Here is a 25,474-nt window from a genome sequence, read left to right as displayed (position 1 = left end):
CTTAAGTAAAGGTCTAGCATATAGCCCCATGTTTACGGCATTGTCCATGTGAGAAGAAAATTAACGTACGACTATAGAGCAGTAGCGACATCTTCTTTTTCAAAATTTCTACATCTAAAATATTATCTTACTTGATAGAGCAGCTACGTTCGGGTTGATAAATGCCACACAAAACGCGTCTAAATCTCAAATTTAAAAAATAAATACCTTCAAAAACGCAACTCTTATTTCTAATAGCCAGTTTTAGGTTCTGATGAATCATTTTGCAAAGATAAGTGTTAATTTTAAGTTTTAAAGCGATAAAATTGTGAAAAAGCCTTGGCTACGGTGCTAAGGACTCGATTCGGAGGTGGTTCTAAGTTTCGCGCATGCTTGCACGCATTCATATCGCATTTCGCGAAATTTATTTCAGAAATTTGTAGTTGAGAACATAGCCACTAGACGGTGCAGGTACAGAGACATACTTATTGAAGATTATGTTACATATGGTAACCGTATAAGTTTATAATTATGTGTCAGTTTCATATCTTGGGCGTGTTAATGAGTACACATTTGTTGAACTTCACACTACGTTAGTATGCCTTTTACGCTTTTTTTTTGCCCGTCGTCATAGTGAGCGCGTGCAGGAAATCGCGCTCAGAACGTAAGAAGGAATTCTTCACTTGAGAATAGTTTTCCGTAATAATGATTCGGCTGAAGCATGGTCACGTGAAAAATAATTCTTTTAAAGAGGGTGACTATTTCTACGTGTGTTCAATTTGTTCCATTTAATTATAAATACATTTTTCAATAATGTCTTACGATAATATACAATTAACATATTATTTAAACTGAAATATATCGTAGGAAATTAGAGTACCATTATACATTTAACCGAAGTTTGATTTTTTGTGATGAAAAATGCATATTTTTCAGTATCAACCAAAGCAAACTTCTACTTTGATTTATAATTTTGTGAAAATGCTTGAGAACAGATGAAAAGAGCTACTTCACATCCAATTCAAAAGAATCCTCAACAGAAATGAGAATTATCACGTTCAAGTTGAGAGTCCTTAACTTCTTGACGTACCACAGATATAGAACATTTGTTTTTAAGTAGCTTTTATTATTTCTACTTCACTTTCGAGGTGCTAGCGACTCGGGAAATCTGGTATATATTTAGAAAAAACGATTATTCTATTTCTTAAAATCAAAATAATCAATAAAATTCGCGTTTAAAAAAATAATCGAAAACAAACTTATAAAATAATCGAAAATAATCATAGAAAATAAAAATTAATATTAGAAAATAAAAAATATTCTTAGAAAATCGAAAATATTCTTAGAAAATCGAAAATAATCATAGAAAATAAAAATTAATATTAGAAAATAAAAAATATTCTTAGAAAATCGAAAATAATCATAGAAAATAAAAATTAATATTAGAAAATAAAAAATATTCTTGGAAAATCAAAAATAATTTTAGAAAATCCAAAACAAATAAAAATCCAACATATTTGGGAAATGTTTAATGCATATATTAAAAATCAAAGATTATTTTAGAATTCATAACAACATTTGGAATGAGAAAAAATCTTTAGAAATCGGGTAAATCTTTCGTAATCAGTAAGAAAATCATTGTAAATCATTGCTTTCACCAAAAAAATCTTATGGAAATCCTAAAAATCCAAGATTATTTTGGGAATCATAAATTAATTTGGGATTAATTTTTTTCCCAATCTTTAGAGATCTACGGAAAACTTAGGGAATCAGAAATCTGGTTTACATTTTTTACTTAAGTCAAGTTAAGTGGCATATCAGTAATAATTTCGACTAACTGACACACTTGTGTAACAGCTACAAATACAGTCCTGGTGATTAAATTAGGAGTAACTTTCGCTTTCGGTAAATCCCGGAGAGAGGATCGTGGATTAAGGAGTAAAGTTAAAAAAAAAATCTAACAGGTAATATACAGGAACATTTCGTACGCATGCCCCGAAGTATTTTTTCCTATATTTATGGCATCAAGATTTGAAAGTAATTTTTAGCGTCGCAACAGAGGCGGAGGGCGCCCCGACGGAGCCCCCAAACAAAAGGCCGGGCTGCCCAAAAAGTCGTTAAGGGCCCGAATGGCCCTCCTCTTCAGATTGGCTATAGCGGACCCCCTCCAAAGAGAAAAAGAAGTCACTTTGTATAAAAAGGGCCTTTTCAAAAGGGACCCAAAATATCCGGAGAGTTTGCGCTTCGGTGGCCGTGCGCTCATTATAAACGCATCTGCAGCTCCCCGAATTCTCCCGAAACTATTAATCAGGACGACGTAATCTGGCCTGACTTCCGAATAACGATCGAATTGGTTCGGGGGTCCAATTGGCCCGAGCTATAATAAACTGAGTAGGGCCCGAATTACTTCTTCGCGAGGCCAAAAATTGACCCCTTGTAATTGTCCCTTTAGATTTAGATGAGAATGAGGTACCCCAAAAATTCGCGGAAGTTATACGGAGATCCACCCGCGTTTTTTTCAATGTTCCAAAATTATCAATTTTTTCTTTGATTTTAGGATAATACGAAAACGAATTGTATTTTTATCATTGTCTAATAAGCCAATCCCACTGCCTGTCATGGCGACTATCGCGTGACAGCCTAAGATTCATTGCTGAACTATTAATAATTAGTGAGTTTTAAAAAGCAGATGAGCTCTGGCTCCCCTTTGTTGTGACAAGTACTATCCTCATAGTTAATTTTAAAGCCGATAGATGGCGGTGCCGTTATTGAAACTCGCTTATTAGTAAACTAGCGGGGTTTAGAAACTGTCGTCTGCTAAATAATGGATCAACAGCGAATCTAGATATTTAAGGGAGGGGTTCAAATTATGTAAAATACCTGAGAGGGGTCGAAAAGGGGGTGAAATTTTAGTACAGGCAAAGTTACAACCAAGGGCGGTGGGGAGGTTTGGACACGGAAACCCTCCCATTGTCTACACCACTGCGCTAGTGTAAAATTTCTCTAAAATTTACAAGGAATCTCTAGCGCAATTTTACCAATCTAGGGTGCGATTGAATTAATAGACAGGTTAAGCTAGAAAACGTGTAGGTGAAACTTGTAGCTGAGTGTAGGCGTAGCTTCATGGTTTACCATCTACACGCCTACAAATTCCCCCGTTCACGTTTTTATAGGCTGGCTTAACCTACCTATTATAAATTGAAAATATTTGTTGAAACTGATAATTTAAGTTAAAGCTAAAGTTTAAAGTTAGAAACCTCCAAATTTTATTTCAAATTAGTAATTTTAAACTTAAGTTTTGTTATAAATTTTTATTAAAATGTTAATTTATCTAACGAGCTACAGACAGAACAATTTATATACAGTTTAAAGGCATTATTGTATCCAGCCTTAAGCTGCATCCGTAAAGTGCGGCCTCCCAAAATAGTTATCCGTAAATCCAGAGCCCAAATTTATTAAAATTCAGTTAATAAATAGCAAAACGGCGGTTATCAAAGCGCAGATGTGTCGCCTTTTAGAACCATATTAATATAGGAACCAACCTGCGCCGTCCCGTAATCCGTGGATAGCAGGTGGGAACTGCGAGGCATAAATTTATTGACGCCTAAAAAGTAAGTCCCCCGTTGACAACAGAGGACAGCGCCAAGCCATTTCGTCAAAATGGGCACGTTCCACGAAGAAGCGACGAGATATGGGCACTTTCAAACTTTGGCGATCTCTCTCACTCCATCTCATTTCCTTTTCTCAAATATTAAACGCAAACTCATCAATTTTTTTCTAGTCTCCTCTTCACTAATTTTGCTCAGAAACCTAAACTAGACTCTTTACAATTAATTAACTTTTATTTTAATTTTAAAAACTCGCTTTTCATCTGGTACTCACTTTCCTCTCACAAAAATTAATACTGTGATAAACTCATCCCAATTTATTATCACATAAACTCATACTTTATAAACTCATCTCACTGGCTTCTCTCAAAAATATGTACTTTGTAAACTCATCTCACTTGGCTTCTCTCAAAAAAAAACGTATTTTGTAAAACTCATCCCAATTTATTATCACAAAAACTCATACTTCGTAAACTCATCTCTCAAAAATATCTACTTTGTAAACCTTAATCCAATTTCTCCTCACAAAAATATTAACTTTGTAAACTCATTCCAATTTATTCTCACAAAAAGTTTTACTTTGTAAAATCATCTCAATTGTCTTATCACCAAAATACGTACTTTGTAAAACTCATCCCAATTTCTCCTCATAAAAATTCATACTTTGTAAAACTCATCTAAATTTCTTATCACAAAGATTCATCCTTTGTAAAAACCTATTTTACATAACTTCCATTAAATTAATTCAGTTTAATTTTAAACCTGGTATATAATTAACAATTTGCCATTTTCTTCTCAAAAACATTAATGTTTTGTATATCTCATCTCAGCCTCCTTTCCCTTTTAATAATAATAATCAGGTTGGCTAATACCCAAGGCACCAATAGAGGCCCAGGTCATCTAGAGACTTAATATGCCTTTAAACAGGTTGCCGGGTAACAACGCGTAGGGGGGTGGTGGCAAGCGCTTCATCCCACGCGAGCCAACAGCTCCCTACACTCACTATTACCGTTAACCTTTACACGTTTTTAAACTCGCCTCGTCTCATTTTGTCTAATTGATCTCACACCGAGCGGAGAGTGCCCATCACAAGGAAGAGAAAGTGATTGAGAGTGAGGAGGGACGCCGATAGAATATTAAAAGCGAAACAGAGAGGCTGGTTTTACGGCTGGATGCGATTTGCGGGACACGATTCACAGAAGAGAGAGAGAGGATGGGCTCATAATCCCCGCCGTCCCTATCCCTTTCATTTTCCCCTGGATCAATGGTGCAGTTGACCCTAATTCCCTTTTAACCCCACCTTCCGCTTTCACTTTCGTTGCCTCTCGCATCCCTAAAAAGGGACAAAAGGATGAAGGGACATATCCTTGTCTCTAAGTCCGCCGCTGGAGATAAATAATTGGATTAACTCGGGCATTTCCCCCTTCGCGTCAGCCAGTCACTTTTGAGCCCGAGTGCGCGATATTTCCGACTGTTATTCGATACCGTCCAACTTTTATCAATTTTCGGACCGTCAAAGGAACCGAGGCTTAAGAAAATACCGTTAAGCCTTTGCGCGTCAATATTATATTTTCCCCGTAAGAAGCCCCTATTCAAAGGAGGTCATTCGCGACGAATTTAGGTCAGAGAAAGTGAAATTTAAAACGACTCGTTTCTTACGTTTTATATCCTATATTTTTTTTCCGATGGAAGCTTAGAAATGTTTCGCGATAAATTTAGTTAAGATGACGATCGTCGCTCAAAGGCACGGTTTGATAGGGGAGGGGGAGTTACTATAGTTTTTTAATATGTAGAAATATAAGTTAAAGCTATTTACAAATATCGTTTACAAAAGTTTATAGTTTTTGCTGGGTTGGCAATTTTCGGAATTAAAACTTAAACAATCTACTGTACTGAAACTTTGCTTGTATTCGTGGTGCAAATAAAAGTTTTAGTTCATCTTATTTCTATTTCATTACTATTTATTGTTTAATTTTTCCATTTAAATGTATATACATTTGGCGATTCAAATCAATAATTTTAAAATATCATTTGATTTACATTAATTACTAAAAACAAATTTCTAGATTTATAACTAATTTACAACCAATTACTTGTTTTAAAACTTATCTACAACCACTTACTTGTTTTAAAACTTATCTACAACCAATTACTTGTTTTAAATCTTATCTACAACCAATTACCTGTTTTAAAACTTATCTACAACCAATTACTTGTTTTAAAACTTATCTACAACCAATTACTTGTTTTAAAACTTATCTACAACCAATTACCTGTTTTAAAACTTATCTACAACCAATTACTTGTTTTAAAACTTATCTACAACCAATTACTTGTTTTAAAACTTATCTACAACCAATAACTTGATTTGAAAGTAGTTTACAACCAATTACCTTATAGAAAACTAAAATAAAACAAATTACCTTGCGTAAAATTAATTTAAAACAAATCATTTAATTTATCTCAATAATTTAAAACAAATCATTTAATTTACCTCAATAATTTAAAACAAATCATTTAATTTACCTCAATAATTTAAAACAAATTACTTAATTTATCTCAATAATTTAAAAGAAAGAAATTAATTTAACTCAATAATTTAAAACAAAGAAATTAATTTAACTCAACTATAAAAACATATCACTAACTAAATAATAAAAAAACATATCACCAACTGAATAATAAAAAACATATCACTAACTAAATAATAAAAACATATCACTAATTAAATAATAAAAAAAACATATCACTAACTAAATAGTAAAAAACATATCACTAACTAAATAAAGAAAAACATATCACTAACTAAATAATAAAAAACATATCACTAACTAAATAATAAAAAATATATCACTAACTAAATAATAAAAAACATATAACTAACTAAATAATAAAAAACATATCACTAACTAAATAATAAAAATCAAATACACTTCAGTTAAATGAATAATTTAAAAATTTAAGTCAAAAACCTGAAACCACTCAATTTAGACCATTATATGAAATAAATAATTTGATTAAAATAATTAATTTAATCAAATTATAAATCAGCCGACCCTTCCCTAAATGTAGCTAATTTGTGTATTGAAAACGTAATAAGGAAGCTTTGATAGATTATTTCTAGGTGAAGTTCGTTATTTATTAAACTTTAGTTAAATTTCTTTGAAGAAATAAAAGAAATCACCCAATAAATCCGACCTCGAATCTCTGAATAAATTGTTTTCGGAAGTAAAAGTCGGACATACCGCCGCGGGCGCGATTGAAGATAATTACCGAAGAAAATCTAATTGAAGAGGAAAAGCATTTCCGGCGTATGAGGGCATAATACCTGTATAATACCGAGTGTCTAAGCTACGGAAAAAAATACTGAAAATTAAGCATTCCATAATGGTATTGGGAGGTTCTAATACACTCGGAAGTAAACCGTTTGTTAAAAAAAAATATATACCACTCACGAATCGCGGAATTTTTAAGAAGGAAGAAAGTTTGTCAGTCTGCGTCTCGACGAGTGCCAGTTCTTGGGTTCAGTGCCTCGTGGACGCGTCTCGCTTTGGTGGTTTATGAGAGATCGGCCTTTCTTTCTAACTAAACGGATCTGATCTTATTGTACATTCTCGAGGAAATGTTATCGGAATAATGTTGCGTAAGATGAGTGTCGCTCCACCGTTGCAAAACTATGGACGTATGGCCTTGGACGAATTTTAAAGGTTGGATAATATTTACGTAAAATATTCGGTATAATATTAGCTGGTTTCATTTCACCCGTATCATCCCGGAAATTGCGCGTGTTTACCGTTATCTGTCACTTATTCATAGAGCTAAATTTGTAATACACGAATTTAATTGTAATTCAGGTTTCGTTCAGCCTAATGTCTAAAATATGCCCAGATAGAAATATACTAATGCCATGGACGATAATATATTACTCAGTGTAGTTGATTCAGTGGGGCGGAGTGGTTAGTACTTTCGCCTCACAGCAAGAGGAGACGGGTTCGATCCCAGCTTGTGGCACTGGGTGAAAACTCGGAACAACTTCTTCCGCGTTGAGTCTGCAAGTTTTCTCCCCACTGGTTTAAGGGATTTCCCCCGAGTTCTTCGGTTTCCCCTTCCTTAAAAACTTGTCGAGGTTAACGGTAATAGTTAGTGTAGGGAGCTGTTGGCTCGATCTCGTGGCATGCAGGGCTTGCCACCACCCTCCTACGCATTGTAACCCGGCCACTTGAATTAATGGCTTCAAAAGTCACTTGCTGCCTTCGGTATTAGCCTAGCTGATTATTATTTTTTTTTGTTTTATTAAATCGGAAAAATCAAGTTTATTACCAACAAACAGTTAGTTGGACGATGTAAATGTTTCGTGATTCGGCGATTTGGAAAGAAAATTTGTGCATTTGTTACATAGCTTTGTTAGACGGATGCTTATCTTTTAAATGATATATGCTTATATGCTTAAACTAACTGAATTCCACACGATACCCTTGTGGTTTGCTACAGACTACATTTTTTTTTAAATAGCTATTGTCTGATAATCAAATGGCATTAGCTTAACCCGGTGGCTTATTCTAATACGAAAAGCATTATCCTTTGCAGCTTTGTGGATGGCACAAGAAACAAATTGCCTAAAATCTGGTAATCTAAAAGTAAAACGATAGTCTCGTAATGGATAGGTCAACGTAGTCTCGGTTTCTCGCGTAAGCCGTTACTCAGTTTAGCATCAGGCAGGGAGTAAAATGTATCTCTGCCTATATGCGTCATCTGTTGGGTAAACACACGTTAGAAATTGTATAAAACAAATTATTTTACGGTACTAAAAATTTTTTAATTCTTCTTCATTATTTTTAATTATACCTTAATATTTAAAACAGATAAAGTTCAATGCATGGCTCATTACACTCTAAAAGTTATATTAGTTTCATTAGCAGTCACTAGGTGGCGCGACGACGCACATATTAGGGGCTGTTCAAAAATTACGTAACGACAACTTACTACTCTATTATAAATGAGAGAAACAAGTATTAAATGGAATGTAACCTGCAAAGCAATCTTTATGGAAAACTCCTTTATTTTTTCAAATTACCCTGTACAGTGGCGCCAAAAATTTCTAAAGCCAAAGGCAAGAGCGGCCAAAGATGCAAACGTTGGTGTTCCACACCAAATTCCTGAGGTTATATTCCCTTTAAATTGCTAAATCTTAAAATAGTTGATTATTTAATCTCAGGTATACAATTAACTTAATTAAATGATGACCAATCCCACTGTAAAATTTAGTAATTATTAAAGTTCTTTGGTGCATTACGTAATTTTTGAATTTCCTTACTCCGCCGGTTTTTACTTCATGTGTGGTTAGCGGTAGGCCTGTACGGTTATTTTATTAAGAAAAAGCTGTTACTTCATGTACGGTTATCATACTAAAAAACAGAGGTAAAAAGCGCACGATTGTTGAATCGTCTGTATTCTGTAAGTTGAAATTTTAATTTAATTTTTAAATTAATACGAAATTTTTATCTTCTATAAACTTACCGTGAAAAAGTAAAATAGCATGGATCTTTTTAGTTTTTAATATGAAATTCTTTAAACTTAAATATTTAAAAATATAAATCGTTTATGGCAGCTTCAGATACGAATAAATATTTAGCACAATTTAACTGTAGACGTTATTAATTTAATATCATATCAATTATAAAGAATTTATAGTTAAGACTAGATACGTGTCTCCATTAAAGGGAATATAACCTCAGGTATTTGGTGTGGAACACCAACGTTTGCAAATCTGTCCGCTCTTGCCTTTGTCTTTAAAAATGTTTGGCGCCACTGTACATTGTAATTTGAAAAATTGAAGGGATCTTCCATAAAGATTGCTTTGTAGGTTATATTCCCTTTAATAGAGATTGAAATTGGATTTCGTCATTGTTATTAAAGTATTGCCCTTGGCCTTATAAATCTAATTATATTAATTAAGTAGTTAGGATGCTTTGACACATTTGGAATCTGGTTCACTTACTGTCAACGAAACTCAACGCCTCATTCAAATACCGGACTATTAATGAGGCGACGCGAGCTTCAAAGGTCACCAATATAACTTTTTTGCGCATCCAGTTACTATTTAAAAATAACGCGTAGTAAATAAAAACGGAATAACCGAAATACATGTATAGGAACGCTATTCAGACTACAAATTTCAATAACCTTCGACGTTTCCTGATAAACTAAATTACTATATAAACAGACTAAGCGTTGTAAAACGCGATTATTTTTAAGTTAGTATCGTCAGTTTGTAGCCAGACTAAATCTAGGCGCTTAGTGTCAGTGTCCAGCAATATGAAATATCGTTGATAGGAAAATTTATCCCTTTTATTTCTTATTTACATATTCAACAAGGGATCCTTATGCTCTTAAGGCGGTACTTTTGCTGAAAGTGAAAGACACGTACGTATACTTTCTAATCAAGTAGGTACATTTGGGTAAGATGGCGGCCAAGGCTCAAAGGAAGGGTGTGAAGTTAAGAGTTTTCTTTTTTAAATCAACTATTGGCTTAAATCGGATTTCTTATTTTTATTTACTTTATTTTTAAACATTTTAGGCTTTTCTTCACTAGTTGGCTTAAGCCTGTGTGGCTCAGCTGATTATTATTATTATTAATTTAAATAGCTCTAAATTAGCATGATTAATAGGCGATTAAAGAAAGTGGAATAAAACTAGACAAAGTTTAAAACCCAGTTTAAGTCAGTTTTGACCAATTGCGGAGAAACATGCCGTGAACTAGTTTCAAAAAATAGTGTGACCGTGGTTTTAGTCGAAAAGTATGGCACGCCAATCCAGTCTGTCAATATGCTCTTCAACCTTGGTCGTTGCTATGTTCCCTTAAGAAATCTCTTTTGTTTTCAGCATATCCCCACTTCGGGTGATGTCAAATAATAAAGAGTGAAAAAAAATGAATAAGTAGAATAGTCCATAAAGAAAAAGGATAAAAAAGCTAAACCAGAAACAAATTTGAAGAAATTTAAAAACTTACAAATAGCTCGTACCGATAGGTCTTCGAGCAAGCAAAAAGACGCAAACCTCGGACCAAAAAGATCTTCTAGTGAAAAACTAAAAAAACCTCAAAAAGCGTTGCGTAGCAACGGAATGACGAAATGGGGGAGAGTGGTGGATAATAATATGTGCGAAATGTTAAGTTAAGAGGAACCACCTATGGACTGCAGAGCATAGGTGGTTCCTCTTAACTTAACATTACGTTCAAATAGTCGGTAATCACGATAAATCACTTAAGAAAATCCCTGTAAATCACCGAAATATTATGAGAAATCACTGGCAATCACAGGAAAATTGTGATAAATCAGTAATCAGGAGAACAAACGTTTTACCCACCCGGAAACCCCAGAGCCCTATTCTCATTAACCGTGGTAGGAGTAAATGAAATCGTACCTAGTAGAAAAACAAAATATAAAACTTTGAAAATACCACCAAAAGAATTCGATAATTAAGGTTTTAGATTTGGCACAATAGGTTAAAATGCGTCAACAACCGGGTAAAGTACCAAATGTCTAGCGGAGTGCCATACAAACGTACATTTCCATACACTTAAAGTTGAAAATGGAAATTGAATTATAAATGCGGAAAGAAGAGAAAATTATTAGGCAACAGATTTCAAGGTCATTCTGTAAACGAGAAAAACGTCTGATTTGAAGTGTTTTTGAATTGACGTGTTATCTAAATATTATCGCGTGCATTATCCGAAACACGATTTTCAGACGTTGGAATTCTTTTTAAAATCGGTGATTAGTGAGCCGTGTGAATATTTAAACGCTGTTTATAAATTATATTTGCAACCGGTTTTGGCGGCGAAAAATCGACAGTAAACCCTCCCTCAGTCTTGTTTTCTTATAGCAGTGAAAGTGGGCTTCGGAAAAGACAAACCGGAAGTCTAGGAAACACTATTAAAGCGACATACCGATATTCGGGGGAGGTTTGGAGTGAGATACAACAAGAATATTCGTCATTGCGGGCCGCCGTCTTTCAACGAGCATGTTTTTCGTCGGCACCAAGTTCCTGGTGTTTTTCACGGTGAACGCCTTCTTGTCGTTGGCTTCACTTCCTCATTTCGCCACGTGCCAAGGTCAACGGGAAGATGAATTTTACAGCGTGGGAGTGGGCATTTCGGACATCACCGGACCCAGTGCGGAAGTGGAACTCGTAAGCCAATATTTCACAATGACTAACGTAATAATTATAAGTACGACACTTCGTATTCTGCCAATGTTAATATGTCGATTCCAAAGTCAGTTGGTGAAAATTTAGCGTTTTTCAGTTTATATAGAGCCACGTAGCGGTCAACTCGAGAAGCTCAAACATTGTTGGATTTACTTTTGCTTAGGATCTTCTTTCTACGAGGCTCTTTATAATTTGAAAAAGGCAAATTTCGTTTCCCGCATCTAGTGAAGACTCACTTCCCCTACGTCATAAAATCGTTTTCTTTCCCACTTTCCCAAGCCTAAGAGAAGACTACGTAACAGACGAGGCTGTGACGTAATGGAAGTGAGTTTTTCACAAGATACGGAAAATACATTTTTAATAGTCCGTTTCGACAACGACCATATAATCCATAACGTGACTAAGGACTGAGAATTCTCCGTGAGCTCTTACTAGTCTATGGAAGTATCAGGTAACGGTGCCTGAGAAATGGCCACCAACATCTTATTTAAAGGGAATATAACCTCAGGTATTTGGTGTGGAACACCAACGTTTGAAAATCTGTCCGCTCTTGCCTTTGTCTTTAAAAATGTTTGGCGCCACTGTACAGGGTAATTTGAAAAATTGAAGGGATCTTCCATAAAGATTGCTTTGTAGGTTATATTCCCTTTCAAGGGTCAACCGAGGGTATATGACAACCAGTTCAAAATATTTAAAATAGGGCTACCCTATATACAAAAAAAGTTGTAAATAATTAAATAATAAATTTTAAATATAGGAGTGTTTTTGGCACCCCCTACTTGAAAGACGGCTTAGCGTTCGGTTCAAAATGTACTCCCTGAACCCGGGTCGGTACGCGTCTGAGGTTCAATTAAGTTTCCATGTTAAAAATAACTTTATTTCGCTAAATAATGACCAATTATAGAATCGTGGTATTAAATTGAGATAAACCCTAAACCAATTTAAGGAATTTATAGATCTTCGAGTCGAAAATGATTTAAAATGTTATTAAAATAGCCAGAATTTCCAACGGTAGACCGGTTTCTGGCTTGCGACTAAAGCCAGGCGCCCACTGCTCTTCGTAACGTCTCCGTCCTACCTTTCACAGGGGCTGTTCACAAATTACGTAACGTGGTTAGGGGGGGAGGGGGGTTTTGGCAAGCGTTACGAATTGTTACGTGGGGGGGAGGGAGGGTTCACTAAAATTTTACGTAACACATCTTATTTTTACTATCGTAGAATAAAATTTTCATCACTTTCAGAAACAGTCGCAATTATTAAAAACATAAGCATTTTCATTGGTTTACATAAAAATACAGTTGTAATTTCAAATGTAAATTACAAACAACAAAATTTAGTACCTGATCTTATAGTACTTTATTACCAGCATATTAGTTGTTACGTACTATAAAAATTTAAGGGGGGGGGGGGTTCTATATTTGTTACGTAATTTAAGAAGAGGGGTCTTTCCATTTGTTACTCTTTGTTACGAGGGGGAGGGGGGGAGTCCAAAAAGTGGTTTTTCTGCGTTACGTAATTTGTGAACAGCCCCCACAAGCCTTTGCTTCGTAACGGAAACAATGCCTTGTGGAAGGCAGGACGGATACGAAACGGAGAGCCAGTGGGCGCCTAGCCTTACACACCGAAAAGAGAAGCTTATCATTAAAATTATCAAAACACGTTGCGTAGCAACGGAAAGCCAAATAGCGAAATAGTGATGTATGAAAAGTTAAAGTTAATAGGAACCACCTATGGATGGTAATGCAAAAACTGCTAAATTACTTTTTGGCCCCTTTTTTATTACGAACTTTTCAACCTTTTCGAGTATTCAATTCATTTATTTATTTACTATAAATTGTTTTACATTTTGAGAATTAGGGGCCAAGTCATGAGTGACTTATAGCCCTTTTTTGGACAATATATATAAAATAAAACAATAAAATGTTTTTCTCCGCGTCATGAGATTAAGCTTTTTAATACTTTATTGGCACGCGCGATTCGCACGCGGACTTCAAATTCCAAAATCTTTATCGACTCCAGCGGGTGCTCTATATCTTCAATAATTATAGCTAGTGATGTAGAATAAACATTTACATGTCACCTCCCGTATTTTATAGAAACACCTATTAGCTTAATATTTCATTATAGAAGGGCTCGTTAAATTTCGCACGCGCCTCCTGAAAGAAAAAAATGCGCTTGCTCGTATTTATGACTATTAACATAAGCCTAACCTAAGGTCCCCATAAGCAAACGTCTAGGTAAAATTTTTGTGGATCACATACCTGTTATTAAGAGGTAGGTATTCAAAATCTTCGCCTCCTTGTGGCTACGTCCTCAACTATGCATTTCTGATATAAATTTCGCGAAATGCATGATGAGTGCGCTCAAGCCGTGCGCGAACGTTTTTAAACTTAGAACCAGGCGGGAGAAATCTCCGCCGCGAGCCCTTAGCAGCAAAAAGATTCACCAGGACCTAAAACTGGCTATTAGAATTAATAGTTGCGTTTCTGAACGTATTTATTTTTCAAATTTGAGATTTAGACGCGTTTTGTGCGGCATTTATCAACCCTAGCGTGGCTGTTCTACCAAGTAAGAGAATATTTTAGATGTAGAAATTTTCTTCTCTCCAAGACAACGCCATTACCATGGGCCCCTATGCTAGACCTTTACTCATGGGGACCCTATGATAGTCTTATGCTATTACACTATCCCGGAAGGAAATTTGGCCATCGAAGCGACTAGATTGTGACATGTTCCCTCCTACGATTTCGCAATCACTCCGCGACAGACTATAAAAAGCCTAAATCGTTGAGTGTCGTACTTATTTTTATTATGTCACTTATGCTAATAGGAGTATCTCTGAAATAATCTCTGAGTCGGTTTGCAGTGGGGATACGCCACTTTCCACCAAGGTGGCCGAGGAATTCACTTCAGAGTGTACAGCAGAGCGGTCGTTATTGTCCAGAACCGCTCCAGAGTGGCCCTGGTCACCGTGGATCTTGGATCCATGTCGGAGATATTAAAAATAAAGGTAACTTCGTGGATTTTTTGCTTAAAAGATTGGCGTTATTAGGGATGTACCAATATATCGGCCTATTTTCTAATACCGATATCGGCCAATATCGGCTTAAGCGAATTAAGCCAATATTGGCCGATACCGGTATTAGAAAAACATTTAAAAATAAAAAATTCTCCATTAACTAACTAATGATAATATTTTATTTGATTGGCCGCGCCACGTACGGCAGAATTCAGACAGGAGTTACGAGTGTAAACAAATTAAAATCAACGATATTTGATTTGTGATGGAAAATATGTATAACGTAAAATGAAAAGAAAAATATTCGGATATTTTCTTGCAAACGTTTTTTAATGAAAAATTAGAATAAAATGGTATGACAGTGTACTGAACCATCTTTTACAATTATTTTTATCATAACAATAATGTTATGATAGATAACTATGTTAATATCGTACGATAATACTGCTGATACATCGGCCGATTATATCGGCCACGAATATCCGATATATCGGCTGTACCCGTATCGGTGCATCCTTAGCCGTTATTAACTTGAATTTTGCAACTTTTCAAATCAAAGACAAGTTAATATTCTTCTGAGTGTAGCTAAACGGTTATATATGTCCATAATATTTTTTTAAAGTACCATCCAAGTAAATTGACTTACGTGACTCAAACAATTTACTGCAGTTATCAGAAAAATTAATATGACAAAATCAAGTAAATTGACTTACGTTGATTTTGTTCTAAGAGCTTTACGAACAAAAGAAAGTACATCTTTTTTCAAAGCTAAAACCACAATGTTTTAAGTACATAAATGACAATACACACTTTTAAGACCACTCTTTGTCATTAGAAACCACATTCAAGGCTACAAAAGATTCTGCGATTTCGCATTAACTACTAAATATTGAAATGAATATTTATCAAAATGCCCTTCATAACGTTACGTAGTTATTGCTTTCAAACGACTGTAATTACGGGAGTTCATCAAGGCAGAGAGTATTCAACTTTGAACTGCGTCGGTCGTTTACACGAGTAATGTGTAATTAAGGGGGCAGCGAATAAGGGAAATAAGACCTGTGTTTTCAGCCATCTAGTTTCGTTTTTTGTGACTTCGGTGTGTCCTTAATAAATTTAAAGGTCACTGACTATTTATTCAAAGCGTAATAGTCACTTTGACTTGTTAGGTTTTTGTACGTAACTTCATTTTTATTCGTTACCATATGTTTCCCTGCATCGATTTAGTTTTTCAAATGCAGGATAGGCAGCGATATGAAAAACGGGTGTTTTTTTTATTAAATTTTAGCTTGTCAGTAAATGCAACAGATGGCGATTGGAACGCTACAATTCACATGACGTAGCGCGTAGTCGTGATTTCGTCTACGGCGAAATGAAAGTTCGATACTCCTATCAAGGATGTATTTATTTATAGATTTTCATGGATAATATTATTCGTTTTCAGGTAGTGGAAAGATTGTCCGAAAGTTACGGTAATTTGTACCGTATGGACAACGTGGTCATCACCGCAACGCACACCCATTCGGCGCCTGGTGGCATCCACCAATACCTTCTCTACACCTTACCATCCGAAGGATTTATCAAACAAACCTTCGATGCAGCTCTTCGCGGGATTGTCAGGGTACGATCATAATTTACGGCCATGTATGTACTACAAATGATACTCTACTTTTGAATAATTAAATCAGAGTGTAATCATCGCACACGAGAGGTTGAGACCTGGAAAGCTCTTCGTCAATTCGGGGATCTTGCTGGATAGTAATTACAACCGTAGTCCAAGCGCCTACGCTAATAATCCCAAAGAGGAGCGCAACCAGTAAGTTCAAAATCGAACCAAGGTACCTGTCGGCCTACAACCTGTGTTCTCATTACGTCTCTGGTCCGTCGTCTTCTCCTCTACTGTCCCAAGCCTTAAGACTATGGCAAAAATGTCACGATGGTGAACGTTAACGCGAAAAAAAGCCGTTAAGCCTAATATAATATTTTTGCGTCGACGCCAAAAATCTCAACAAAACTTGGTTTCCACTAGTTGAACGACGCTCTATTACGCGCGGAAAAAATCAACGTTTAACATTCTAGAGTATTTTGGCGTCGTTAGGCCTAATACATTTTCTTTTCCGCTTTTTTAATTAGTTTCCATTAGAATGCGTCAAAAATTATTTTTCTTTACGCGCGTAAAAACATTAATAATCCCCAAAGTTGAGTGACGCGCCGTTCCACTCAGGCCCCTCTCTACCATTGGGCTAGGTAGGGCTAAGCCCTAGGGAGCGGCGTCTCCCCGGAGGGGCGCCGTCTGGCCCTTAATTTTTTTATATTTTAATTCTAAAGTATTCAATAATATATAAAAGGGCGCCTAATATTATTAGCCCAGGGGCACCTGAAAGCTAAAGACGGCCCTGGTTCCACTAGCGCGCGGCATAATGTATTTTTCTTTGTAACGTGCGTTAAAACGTTTGTACGTTCAAAATTTGAGTGACGCGACGTTACGCGAGCTAGTGGAAACCAAGCCTTATACAATTTTTTTGCGTCGACGAAAAATATATCCTTTAGTATATTTTTGCGTCAACACTCGCGTTTTGAACTAGTTAAAATGATGACGCAACTGACGACGCTATGACGTAGCGAAAGTGAGTCTTCGCAGTATAGGGCCAGGAATCTAATCTATTGACTTTCCCAATCAATCTATTAAGATACTAAAATAAGATTTTCCAAATAGAAGATTGCCATTTTGAAGGTCGGTATCACCATTTTCAAGGTCAAGATCGCTTTGTTTATATTGGTTATTTTTAGAATACAATATTAGTATATTTTCGAGATAAGCCTTTTGAAAGTAAAGATCACCATTTTCAAGGTCAAAGTCATCCCTGTACTAAAATTTCATACTACAATATCATTGCTATATCGCCTACGTCATAGGATGTCTTGAGCGCCTAAGACTATTAAATGGTTCGGCATTTCACATTAATAAATGTGAAAGAACCTTCATTAAATGATCAATAGATGGCGCTAGTTGAATGCTGTTGTTCTATCAGCGCTATTTTTAAGAAGACCCATAGCGCAACAACGACCACACAATTTACTGATTTTTCAGCCAAGGTCCCAAAGACAAATAAACGTGTTAATTAACATAGCAAAATCAGACCATTTCTATCCAACCGTTAGTCTTTGCCAACTTGCTCTTCTAAACCAGAGTTGCAAAGTTCTTTTTAACGTAACAGTGATTTAAGGATACTAGTCTCCACCCCTATCCATTATGGGCTTAAAGCGCCATCTAGATTGTCATATACATAACGCCATAAGATTATAATTATGTTTCATATAGTGTATCCCTTCTCTATTTTCCACGTATTAAATTTTTAAAGAGAGCTATTTCTAGAATGACCCCACAATTTTGGTGGACTTCAAAGATAGTCATTAGGCCTAAGACTAGCCGTAGAATTGGTGCCTGACAATTTGGTTTTTAAGTCACGTAATTCTCTCGCTTGAGGTGATTACACTTTTGTGTATGACGTCAATTCTACGTTACTCCACACAGTGATGTCAGTAATTATCTAGACTAAGAGACACACACTATAGAATATAATTATAAACTTATACCACAAAAATGTGTAATCAAGAAGCTAACACGTACTGATTTCACGCAGGTACAAATACAACGTCGACAAGACGATGACTGTTTTGAAAATCACAGATGACCAGTTAAATCCACTCGGAGCTATTTCGTAAGAGACAACCCTAATTTTTAGGAGAAAGTGATCGAACCACCTCGTGTTTGCGTATTTTAGATGGTTTCCGGTCCACCCAACCAGTATGAACAACACCAATAAGTTAGTGAGCGGGGACAATAAGGGCTACGCTTCCATGCAAATGGAGAAGTTCTTCAACGGCAAGAAGTCTTTGCCAGGAATGGGTCCTTTCGTGGCAGTTTTCCCGCAGTCAGCCCACGGTGACACCTCGCCCAACATGTTGGGAGCCATCTGCGTCGACACGGGACTCCCTTGCGACTACACTACCAGCAGTTGCAATGGAATGGTACGCTGCAACACCATACGTAGGAGCAACAAACACAAGGAGAAGGCAGCTAGCCTTTTAACACGCTAACGCAGTGTTGTGTACAAATTTCATTGGACGAACCTTTAAGCTGAATGTTTTATGGGCGGGGGGAAGACAATTTCCGAATTTTCCCTTTCCGACGGCAGCAAGAAAATTCACGACTTTTGACGGGTTACATTCTCCTTGTGTGGGGTGCTGTGTTTGTTGCTCCTAGACCATACGAACCTTCAATTGACATTGGAAGCCGTGACACGTCTCTAGCATTAATTAAAAAACAAAGATGGGCACCGCAGGTTTTTATCATTTTGAGCAAAATTTAACAATAAGTTAATTAAGAATCGATTCCATCTCCTTAATGAGCGCTAAAAGAGATGAGCGTCAAATGTCGCCTCTTAAATGAGTTCGAAAAGAGATGAGCGTCACTGGCGCCTCCTAAATGAGCGCTAAAAGAGGGGAGCGTAAATTTCACCTCTCAAAATGAGCGACTTTTTCTGATAAATTCCCATTACTGTTAAAAACGTGTATTCAGACAATCCATTAATGACATTTTATTCTCGTTCTATTAATTTTGTTTTATATTTGCATAGAGCGACAAATGCATCGCGTTTGGTCCGGGCAAAGACATGTTCGAGAGCACCAAAATGATCGGATATAATCAGTTCCAAAAAGCCAAAGTACGACCCTTCAACGAGGACAAAAGGTGGACATAACTAAGGTTTCGTCGCTTGAATATTCCCTCATTACTATCTGGTGGACTGGCGATGTATTAGTCACGTGAGCCCAAAGCTAGATAATACTGATCCCACCCTATCATGGCGACAAGAGCGTGACAGTCTACAACTTGGTGACATCCATTTAGATTCCTTGCTGAATGAATATTTTTGCAAAGCTCTCTGGATTCTAAACACTGTCGTCTAGAGATAGCGCTACTGTAATTGTAAAGTTCTGTCTCCTACGACCAGAAATAACATAGTATATTTATACCAAAATAGCTTCAGTGGGATGGGCTTAATTGGGATTCACCCATCTATCGCTCGTCCGCCATCTATTATTCCTAGCGACGCCTCTTAGTTAAATCTGCCTATATCTTCAATGAAAGCACTCCTAAAGAATGGACATTTACAGGAGCTGTTCCTATCTGCCACGGAGGAAATTAAGGGTCCTCTAATCGCGGTACACCAGCACATTGATATCTCGAACTTCGTGGTCAACGATAAGCCGTCGTCCAAAGCTACAGCGCCCGTAAGAAAATCACGCGGGAATACCTCACTTCAGTTTTTCGGAAGCAGGCACTATTTAAAGGGGAACGGTCAAGCTTTAACCAGTTAGATAGCCCTATAGCCAGTTTAAAACTAAAATTCATGGCGAAAACCGCATAAAAAATATTAAGTGGTTAATTTTTAATAAAATAAAGAAATTTCGGGAAATTGAAAAGCGCGCGTCCGCCGCGACACCTGGTGAAAAATCGGAGAGACAGAAAAACCATATAAAAGCGTGCGCTGCTGAAGACACGAAAGAATTGTTTTGCACGCGCGGCGCGTTCCAGTTATACGAGACCTAAATTGCGCGATTTTAAAAGTTAGGATAGTTCGAAAATCGCTCGCTAAGGTGCTGCTGTCGCTGGCGATACACCTTAAAATGGCGGCGAAAATTCAAACCCAAATACTTGGCGTTATTTTGCGTTTCAACTATTTAGGCCAAAAACTATTTTTTCAAGACAAAATAAGGTAAGTGTAAGTATATTGAACGTCTTGTTGATCTTTTAATATGCAAATAAGGCGATATTTGGAAAAGCTTGGCCGTTCCCCTTAAGTTTTGCGGAAATCACTGCCTTGTTACTGAAGTGGTGTATTTGGAGTTCTACAGGTACTAATGGCCTGTAATTATACAGGTACGGACATGTCCATCCGCCTTGGGTTACAGTTTCGCCGCGGGCACCACAGACGGGCCAGGCGCCAGAGATTTCGTTCAAGGGACAACCAGGGACGCTTCGTTCTGGAACTTCATTCGAGGATTCATCAAAACGCCGTCGGACATTTTGAAAATGTGCCAAGCCCCCAAACCCATTCTGTTGCCTACTGGAGAAGTATGTCCACCAACGCGGTCGCTTTCGCGAATTCAAAGAAGTTAATATTGAAATTAAACTTTCCTTCAGATTAATTTCCCTTATGCCTGGCAACCTAAAATACTCCCGACGCAATTGGTGAAAATCGGTCAACTGATCATCGCTCCCATGCCCGGAGAATTTACGTAGGTTTAAATTAAACGCTCTCAACTGATATCAGAGCCATCTGCTAGTAAAAACTTGAGAGGCCGCTTTGTAAAATTTCCACCGTTGCTGTGAAGCATTCGATTTTCTCTAAGACCTTGCAATTTTAGACACGAGAGGGCTCTGACGTCAACATTTGCTTTTGAATAATTGATAATTTTAAAAATGACAATATGGTCTTTTCCCAGAACCATGTCAGGACGTCGCGTAGCCAAAGCCATTGAAAAGGTTTCTACTTTTCTGCTATATAACGCTTTGGTTGAACGTGTAACATAAACAGTCTTTGCATACTAAGGCTACCTTAACCTGTCTAAAATACAGATAATTTAGGATTGAAGCCGTAGTCTTTTTGCACACAGACTGTTTTGCGCAGACGTTCTCCGAGGGCGGGATTAACCTGTGTAATATGGCTAAAAAACGAATATTAAACCCTTCACTAATTAGGTTCACAACGAACTTCTCCCCGATGAAAAAGTGCGAGTAGTAGTTCAATCGCTCAGTAACACTTACTCATCATACGTGACTACATTCGAGGAATATCAGGTAGGCTATTGTCATCACGAGTAAATGAATCGAAGTAAACGAAAGATTATGCAGAGTTACTTTGGCCTAGGAGCAACAAACACAGCACCCCACACAAGGAGAACGCAATCCGTCAAAAGTCGTGCATACGCTTTATCGCCTGCTGCCGTCGGAAGGGGAAAATTCGTAAATTGTCTTCCCCCTTGCCGTAAAACGTTCAGTGTAAAGGCTCATCCAATGAAATTTTTACACAACACTGCGTTAGCATGTTTAAAGGCCAGCTGCGTTCTCCTTGTGTTTGTTGCTCCTAGCTTTGGCCTTTGGTAACTTGCTCGTAGGTGTGGCCTGTGTTCCTTGCCTTGTTAACGCTTTTAGGTCGTCCATGACATTAAGAAGCCCATGGTGGTCCATGCCATTAAGAAGCCCATGGTGTTCACGTGTTTATTTCGCGGGATCATGTGGTGTGTCGCCTCGTGATCTGTGACGTGAAATGATGTCATGGCGCAACGGGGGCGCATTCGGGAAAAAATGTTGCTCCTCTCTTGAAAACGTTTCTTTTTCTCTTTCTCCTCCTGCGCAGTCGCGAGTGACGTCTCTGGAGTTCGTGTTTTCGGAAGACCGAATTAGAGGGGGCATATAGTTTACTTTCATTTGTCTGTCGTTCCTTTTTTATTTTTAAATATTCTCAAACGATACGTTGAAGGAAAAGTCGCCCAATTTTAAATTAGATAAACCAGCAATTTTCAATTTCAGTTTAATTTAATTTAATTTTATATCCTTTCATTTTTCATTATTTTTTGTAATCTATTATATTATATTGTATTATAATATATTATATTTAATATAATTATGGAACGACGAGCCGCGGTTCGAAACGTCTCTATAGGCTTCGTGCGTAGTTTAAATTTTGGTCATAAGTATCGCCGCCTACCGACCGAGGTTTAAATTGAATATATTAAAGCTGTCTGCTGAAAGCTCAACCGAAAAACCTAGAAATTCAAAAGTTACCTGCTATTTCTTTACATATATTTCCTAAGCTCGAAGCTTATAATACGAAAAAAACAAAATTTCAATTAATATTTTTAAACCTTTTCACGGGTAAAAATAATATTATTTTATTTCTAATTCCACCATGACCTAAAACTAACATGGATCGATATGATTTTATAATCTATTATATTTCATAATATTATATGTTAAAATCTATTATATTTCATAATATTATATGTTAAAATCTATTATATTTCATAATATTATATGTTAAAATCTATTATATTTCATATTAATATATGTTAAAATCTATTATATTTCATATTAATATATTTTATAATCTATTATATTTCATAATACTGTATTTCATAATATTATATTCCATTGTATTATAACTTGGTAAAATTATAATTTAAATATTATGTTACTTATGTTAAAAATAAATAAAACTACGGCGACGTCACTCGCGTTTGCGCAGTGAGATAAATATTTATACTCGATTCTCACGACAAAAGGGAGAGAGACGACTTGTTGCCTGACATCCAGTGACGTGTTTTTAGGGGGGAAACCGGATATCTTTCCCCGTTGCTTTTTAAAGGGAGAGTTTGGTTTTTCTTGTATGAAAAGAGGCTGTATGCGCCAACCTATATAAGATATTTTTCTAAGAACCTTGGTCATGGCGGACATTTCAAGAGCGGGCCTTAGCTACGATCTTATAGCTTCTGTTTAAATATTGAGATATAGTTAGCAATAATTTAGGAGAAAAAAAATAATCATATTGATAGCGTAAAATTATACAATTTAATGTAGTCTTTTATAACAGTAAAGATGGCGCAAATCACCACCGTGAGATTTTTTACCTATCTTGAAATTCACAAACAAATAACCGGGAATGCGCTGACCACCCTGTGAAAAGATCCTGGTTACAATAACCTACATTCATTCAGATTCAAAGGTACGAGGGCGCATCAACTGTGTACGGACCACATACACTGGAAGCCTACATCCAACAGTATCAGTACTTGACCGATATGACGTTGAGGGGAAAGCCCGTGGCCCCCGGCCCTGAACCCCCAAACATGTTGGCCAACCAGATCATCGTCAAACCCGGGGTACTTTACGACACGGCGGGAATGGGCACCAGTTTTGGACAAGTTACTGAAGACGTGGAGGACAAGTATAAACCGGTAAGACCTCGCGTTGATACCAGCGCGGGGAAAACATGACTTTCGTCCCTCTAGAAAAACGCGACCTTTGTCAGAAAGGGTAAAATAATAAATGAACCGGAATTTCAGGCGCTCTTTCCAGGTTGATTGTAGGGACATCTATCGGTCACCCTTGGCATGGACGAATAAATTGTTTCCAATAAATAACGTAATTTTGTCTAAATCGTGACGTTATCCACTTCATATAAATTTAACGATTGTAACCGATAGATCGCGCCACTAACGGTCGTTTTTTCAAGTGGGGCGTTTTTATTCTGTTAAGATTAAATCTTTTATTTACCCTGCGAAATTTGCCAGGGGGAAACAGTCAAAGTCACTTTCGTCAGCGGACATCCTAGAAACGATCTCAAATTAGGAAGCACCTACTTGACCATCGAACGATTCAACGACACTCAAAACAGCTGGAATGTGGTCGCCACAGATGCCAACTGGGAAACCAAGTATAATTTAAGGCGTTTGAAGGGTCTCACGAATGTTTGAAAAATCTTGGTGTAAATTAAGTAGCTCCTCCCCTTTCTTACTCGTAATTCAAACACCGGTGTGGCCCTTCAAGCCCTTGCTTAAAGGTTGGTTTTCGCTAGGGCCAAAACATCACGACGGCGAGTGTCGATGCAAAAAATTATCGTTAGACCTAATAGAATATTATTGCGCCTACGCATAAAATCCTCGTTCGGTCTAGTACCATATTTTTGCGTTTAAGAAAAAAAAATCCCGCTAAGCCTAATACAATATTTTTGCGTCTTCAATAAAGTCCCCGTTAGGCCTAATAGAATATTTTTGCGTCAACTCTCTCCGTCGTGGCGTGTTGGCCCTAGTTAAAACTAGCCTTTAATGATTTTAAAATACTATACTTAATTCGACTTTTCAATGTTTACCAGGTTTCATTGGAAGAGGGTCAACACTTTAATGGGCACCAGTCGAGTGTCCATCGAATGGGCCATACCAGAAGACGCAAACCCAGGCATATACCGAGTACGTCATTTCGGGGCCAAAAAGAACGTCTTCCAAGAGATATCGCCCTATTCCGGCACTTCAAGTTCCTTCCGAGTATTCGCAAAGAAAAGATAAAATTAACTGCATTTCTAATAATTAGAAAAAGGAAATATTCAAAATACTCGGTATATAAACATCGCGTTGTATTTTCATGTAAATAAATGTTTATAATTCCCCGCGTTTTCCTATCTTTGAATCGCAAAAAGTGCAGCTTTGGAATAAAACCGTGCGTGCCCAAACAAGTACGCGAGGGGAATGACATAACGCCTGAGCGTGCGATCGTTAGGTAGATATAAGTTTATTGCCTCGCTGCGTTAGAATGACACGAAGGTGGTTTGTCACGGCTCTGGTCAGTTTCATTTTTGGTGTTATCGCACTTGTTATTATAACATGGGTGGTCATTACGACGTTACGTCTAATAGACACGCCCGAAGAATCACCGACGTTTGAGGGTTTCCGAGTGGGGGTTGGTATCGCGGACATCACGGGACCCTGTGCGGAGGTACAAATGGTAATATTTTTCTTTTATTTACTTCTAAAACTGAAAAATAAACGAAAGAGGGACTTTTCATGATAAAAATTGGGTAAAATGTGAAACAAATAGGAA

At 36.9% G+C, this 25,474-nt stretch overlaps 1 protein-coding gene across 1 annotated transcript; it reads left to right on the top strand.

Annotated features, from left to right (window-relative positions):
- Positions 1–11,370: 11,370 nt before the first annotated feature.
- LOC149926949 (uncharacterized) lies at positions 11,371–25,040 on the top strand. Its single transcript, XM_090158846.1, has 15 exons — positions 11,371–11,777; positions 14,662–14,805; positions 16,259–16,435; positions 16,503–16,630; positions 18,459–18,536; positions 18,600–18,846; positions 19,455–19,541; positions 19,993–20,109; positions 20,759–20,953; positions 21,023–21,117; positions 21,325–21,364; positions 21,581–21,679; positions 23,596–23,835; positions 24,172–24,314; positions 24,753–25,040. The coding sequence occupies exons 1-15, from the start codon at positions 11,610–11,612 to the stop codon at positions 24,940–24,942; spliced, it is 2,148 nt and encodes a 715-aa protein (XP_090014972.1). The 5' UTR covers positions 11,371–11,609; the 3' UTR covers positions 24,943–25,040.
- Positions 25,041–25,474: the final 434 nt, after the last annotated feature.

This window comes from Leiobunum rupestre, chromosome 9 (genome assembly GCF_980474605.1).
Source record: "Leiobunum rupestre chromosome 9, qqLeiRupe1.1.hap1, whole genome shotgun sequence".
In the NCBI taxonomy this organism is placed as follows: domain Eukaryota; kingdom Metazoa; phylum Arthropoda; class Arachnida; order Opiliones; family Sclerosomatidae; genus Leiobunum; species Leiobunum rupestre.
This window is presented reverse-complemented; position numbering and strand designations above follow the sequence as displayed.

Bases quoted from the DNA above. Each gene is read 5' to 3' on its own strand.
- LOC149926949 (XM_090158846.1), top strand. From the start codon at position 11,610: ATGTTTTTCGTCGGCACCAAGTTCCTGGTGTTTTTCACGGTGAACGCC. The intron at 20,954-21,022 runs GTATGTCCACCA...ACTTTCCTTCAG, and splicing joins TTCTGTTGCCTACTGGAGAA to ATTAATTTCCCTTATGCCTG. The intron at 21,118-21,324 runs GTAGGTTTAAAT...GTCTTTTCCCAG, and splicing joins CCCATGCCCGGAGAATTTAC to AACCATGTCAGGACGTCGCG.